This window comes from Lipotes vexillifer, unplaced genomic scaffold (assembly GCF_000442215.2).
Source record: "Lipotes vexillifer unplaced genomic scaffold, Lipotes_vexillifer_v1.1 scaffold268, whole genome shotgun sequence".
Lineage (NCBI taxonomy): Eukaryota > Metazoa > Chordata > Mammalia > Artiodactyla > Lipotidae > Lipotes > Lipotes vexillifer.
This window is the reverse complement of record NW_006796561.1, coordinates 676,023-680,717: the sequence shown is the minus strand read 5'-3', so window position 1 is coordinate 680,717 and position 4,695 is coordinate 676,023. Positions and strand designations below refer to the sequence as shown.

The window sequence follows — 4,695 nt, the reverse complement described above, 5'->3', positions numbered from 1 at the left end:
GTCCCCCCCCCCTCCCCTACACTCACAGCCTCCTCTCTTAATGACAGCCCGCAGCACAGTGTACATATGTTACAACTGATAAACCCACACTGACATCATTATCACCCCAAATCTACAGTTTACATTAGGGCTCACTCTTGGTGGTGTAGTCTGTGGGTCTGGACAAGTGTACACAGACATGTATCCACCCGCCACGGTGCTTTTTAATACTGAATCCAGTTCATGGTCTTATTTCCCCCTTTCAGGCCAGTTCTGTTACTTGACCTTCCATGACAATACCTTAGGAGTACCTACATTCCCAGATGCTGCCTGTGGTCTTACCTTTCTTTTCTCCAGTGAAGGGCACAAAGTCTTCCCTGTCTTTCTGTTCTAAAGCCTCCTTCTCCAGGTACATGAGGAGGTGCTCGCGGTCAAACGGGCCGGTGGCTGCTTTCTGTGTCTGGTCTTTCTGTCGAAATCCAGCTGGCAGCAGTGCGCTCTGACAAGACAGAGGCGTGAGCAGGAAGCAGGGTGTGTGCCTGACTGACACCTGTTACCTCCCCCACCCCTGCTGTGTATGGGGAGATGTGGGTGTGAGCTGAGGGCTAGGGCTCTGGCATATCTTTGAGGCCCCACCTGCTCTAACGTTCTGTGCTGAGACGGGGGCTCCTGGTGAGCTCAGGCAGAACACACATGGCTGGGGCGGGCTGTCTCCTGCACCTGCCTTCTAGAACGTGGTAGCAAAGGCTAGCCACCCTTCACAACCTTTTTCTTCATAGATCCCTCTTAGGTTTGGCCAGGTCTGCACCCAAAGTGCTCCCAGGCAGGCATGTGGATGAGCCAATGCGACCACACTCTGTTATTTCTAACCTCTCCTGGGAAACATCCAAGCTGGTAAGTGAGTATTACAGTAGATGCTGATACCTCCTTGATTAAATATAGAGGTATCTTTCTTAAGTTTAAAAAAATAAAAAAAGGATACTAGTATTTTTTTAAAGTAAAAACCATATCCAAATTATCTGGCATAATGGAATATCATATAAATATTTTAGTGACATTTTTATTTATAGTAAAATCACTATTTTAGGTGCCTCCTATTCTATGTCTGAGATAATATTAGCTGAAGAAAGTGCTTGCTAAACAATCACTATAACAAGCTAATTACCTTTTCAAGAGCTCATAAAAATATGAGAAGCTCCATTTAAATTTACCTGATATTATGGTTACATTTATTTATTTATTATTATTATTTTTTAATACTTAAAAAAAATTTGGTTTTGGCCATACCATGTGGTATGTGGGATCTTAGTTCCCCGACCAGATATCGAACCCGCACCCCCTGCACTGGGAGCGTGGCGTCTTAACCACTGGACCATCAGGGAACTCTCTCGTTACATTTACTCTCATCTATCCATTGTTGTGGGATTATCAAAGATTTCAAGTTGTTTATACATGTTAAAGAAACAAGATATAAAAAAGATCTGCTTTTGTGGTTAAAGATCTGGTTTAAATACCATCTCTGACATTTACCAGTATAGGATCTTATGTAAGTTACTTCTCCTGGTGTGTCTCCTCATTTATGAAATGGGGATAATACAATTTGTCTCAAGCGCTTCTGGGCCCAGCAGAGTATATGAATCATAGAAGAAACTCAGTCATATTTGTTTCGTCTCCCTCTTCCTTTCTTTTTCCGTCAGTCAGTCTAGTCCTTCTTCAGCCAATGGAAAGTATTTTCCCCCATTTACATTAAACTGGTTTTTGAGAAATACAATTGCTATATCATAGATGTGGCTACTGAGGTTCTCCATGGGTTTATAAAAGTAATGACCCACAGCCAATCAGGGAAGAACACATAATTTGCATTTAGAGATCAGGAATTTCTACACTATTGTTTAAGGACCACACCACACCGTTTATCCCATCATATCACTAACCACCTGCTTCAGTTCCAGGTCACTAACCTCGGGATCTAGGTCATCAAGAACATTTTCCAACTGTTTCAGTTCGTCTTCTGAGAGTTTGCCAAGAAGCTCATCTTCATCAATGTTCTTGTATTTCTCCAGGTCTTTTTGAAATGGGAGTGCCATGGTTTTCTATACGCCTTTCTCATGGGCCATGAACATTTAAAAGCACCAGCTTCCTGAGACTTCAGAATACTGCTGAGAAGAAAGAAACACTGTTACCTCCTTTGGGTGAACAGGACTTATTAGCAGGAGACAGGGCTATGCTACGTGCCAGTGGGGTCTCTCCCCTGACGAATAACTCAACAAAGTAAGTAATATCACCTTCATTCGCAGAGCAGCCTGACTGCTTAAAAAGTATTTTCATATATGTTATCTCACTTATTTAGACCTTTACAATGACCTGAAAGGAAGCCTGGACAGATATCGATATCCCATTTTACAGATGAAGATTCTCAGGTCGAAGGGGCTGAGCGCCTTGCTGGAGGGGCTGGAGCTGGGATGTGCCAGGCCCTTGAGTCCCTGTGTAGTGAGTGCCTTCCCACCAGAGGACTCTGCCTCCTGCTTTCCACAGAGAACAATGAAGAACAATGCACTAATTGTAAGGCAGTGTAAGGAGCAGACTTGTGTCTTTTCAGAGGGAGAGTGATATGAAGAATACAAAATGGGGTTCATTCAGGAAAGAGTTTGGACGTCCATGTGAGAAAGCATCGTTCAGAAACTCCCCGGCAATTAAGCTAAGTAAGAGTCTAAAATCCTGGTACTCTCTCCACTTTTCTCCCCTCTTTTCTTCTTTCTTCATCTCCCATTCTCTTTCTAGTCCCATTTCCTTTTTGTTTCTTAAGCCATCCTCCCTAATTCTTTATACCCCTAGTCCATTCATTCTTTCAACCTCCTCTTTTTATATCACCTCCCTCCTAAACTTCCACTCAAAACAAAATTTTTCCTCAATCCCTTCTTCCTGGCAGAGGATTTTACATATCTTCCCTCAAAAGATAATACTGCATTCAGGAAATAGCAATGTACTTAACTGATTGTGTTTCTCCTTTGGCCGTATTAATATCAAGCAGATCTTTCAAGGCAATGAATACTTGCTGTCAACCTACTATTTGTCAGGTATGGTTCTAAAAAACAGGAATACACAGATAAAACAAGATATGACCCTTTCCCCAAGGAGAACACAACTCAGTGAGACATACATATATAGGGATAATACCACTGGATAAGTGTGTGGACTAAGAATGCAGCCTGCCATATCAGCAAAGGATGCAACCCTCAAACACTACAGCCACCCCCAATGGTGCACCCTCAGGGGACTCTGGATGGGAAAGAACAGAATACTGGCCCTAGATAGTTAAGGTGTATATCACAGGAATTACTTCAGTGAGCCCAGACTTTTGCATCTTCCCCTTGTTGACTTAAAAAAAAAAAAACATGCACAACGTGAGAGTTGCGAGTTAAATTTTATTTGGGGCAAAATGAGGACTGCAGACCGGGAGACAGCGTTTCAGATAACTCTGAGAAACTGCTCCAAGGAGGAGGGGGAGGAGCTAGGATATGTAGGAGCTTTGCAACAAAGAGCAGGTAATTGGGAACGTCAAAAGATTATTGTTAAATAAAGAAAACCAGACATCTCAAGTTAAGGAATTTAGTGCTTTTCTATGTATGGGAAGATGAAAGAGTCTGGGCTCACTGAAATCATTCCTTTGATTATGTACCTTATCTATCTGGGGCCTGTGTTTTCACATCCTGAGTTTCCTCAGGGCTCACCGCAGGGAGTGGCTGCAGTCTGCTGGCTGCTAGATGGCAGGTATTCTTTTCAGCCCTGAGTTTCCTCAGGGCTCACCAGCTCACGTTGGAGGGCTGCAATCATTGGTGACTGTGACATCCTCTGTTTATGGATATGGCAGGAAATATTCCATTTATAAATATTCCATTTATCATCCTACACAGAAAAGTGCTGAATTCATTAACTTGAGATGTTTGGTTTTAACTAATAGTAATCTTCTGATGCTCGGACTCCCTGGGTTTTCTAGCAAAAACCCCTGTACATCCTGGCTCCTGTCATACACAGCTATCTGAGAAACTGCCTCCTGGGCTTGAGTCCTCAGAAAGTCCGCTGAAGAAAACGTAATTCTCAACTTTTAGGTTGTGGTTTTTTTTTTTTCTTTTTTCAGTTGACAAGTGTTATAACAGAAGTCATGTCCACAGTAGGTTTAAAACACGTGAGGAAATAATCCTTGGATGGGGATGGGGGTTTTGAGTTGACACTGAAAGAAGTTGTATTTGAGCCTTGAAGGAAGAGGTCTTAAGGTGGATGTGGGCAGGGAAGGCTCCTTCCAGGAAAATGGAACAGCATAAACAAAGGCACAAAGATAAGAAAGTACATGATGCTTGGTGAATGGCTGGTGTGGCTAGAGGGGAGCAGGGGGAAGAGGAGAGGAAACTACTAAAGATGAAGAAGGGACAACTGTGAAGGGCCTTTCCTATACGTCTTGCCAAAGAACCTGGGCTTTATTCTGTTGGAGATGGGGAGTCACCACAAATGCTTAAAGTAGAGGAATTGATCTGAGAAGACCTGTTTTCAATAAGGTAATTCAAATGGTGAGAATGAAAAATAGGTTGTCATGGACAGAGAATGGTTGTGGGCGGGGCCACTTAAGAGCTATTGGAATGTTGTTCCTCTGTCCTTACTTCAACTGCTCACCATTTTCCAGTTTGTGATTTTTTATTTTGGTGTCTTCCATATACAATG

General features: G+C 42.7%; 1 protein-coding gene across 2 annotated transcripts in view; it reads right to left on the bottom strand.

Moving 5' to 3' along the window:
* Positions 1-4,695, bottom strand: part of TMOD2 (tropomodulin 2) — a 46,060-nt gene that overhangs the window by 30,461 nt on the left and 10,904 nt on the right. For both annotated transcript variants that reach the window (XM_007468715.1, XM_007468716.1), the window contains exons 2-3: positions 1,941-2,135; positions 322-478 (exon numbers count right to left, since the gene is read on the bottom strand). In XM_007468715.1, coding sequence (XP_007468777.1) covers positions 322-478; positions 1,941-2,066 — 283 coding nt within the window. In that variant the 5' untranslated portion in view covers positions 2,067-2,135. The remainder of the gene's footprint in view (positions 1-321; positions 479-1,940; positions 2,136-4,695) is intronic.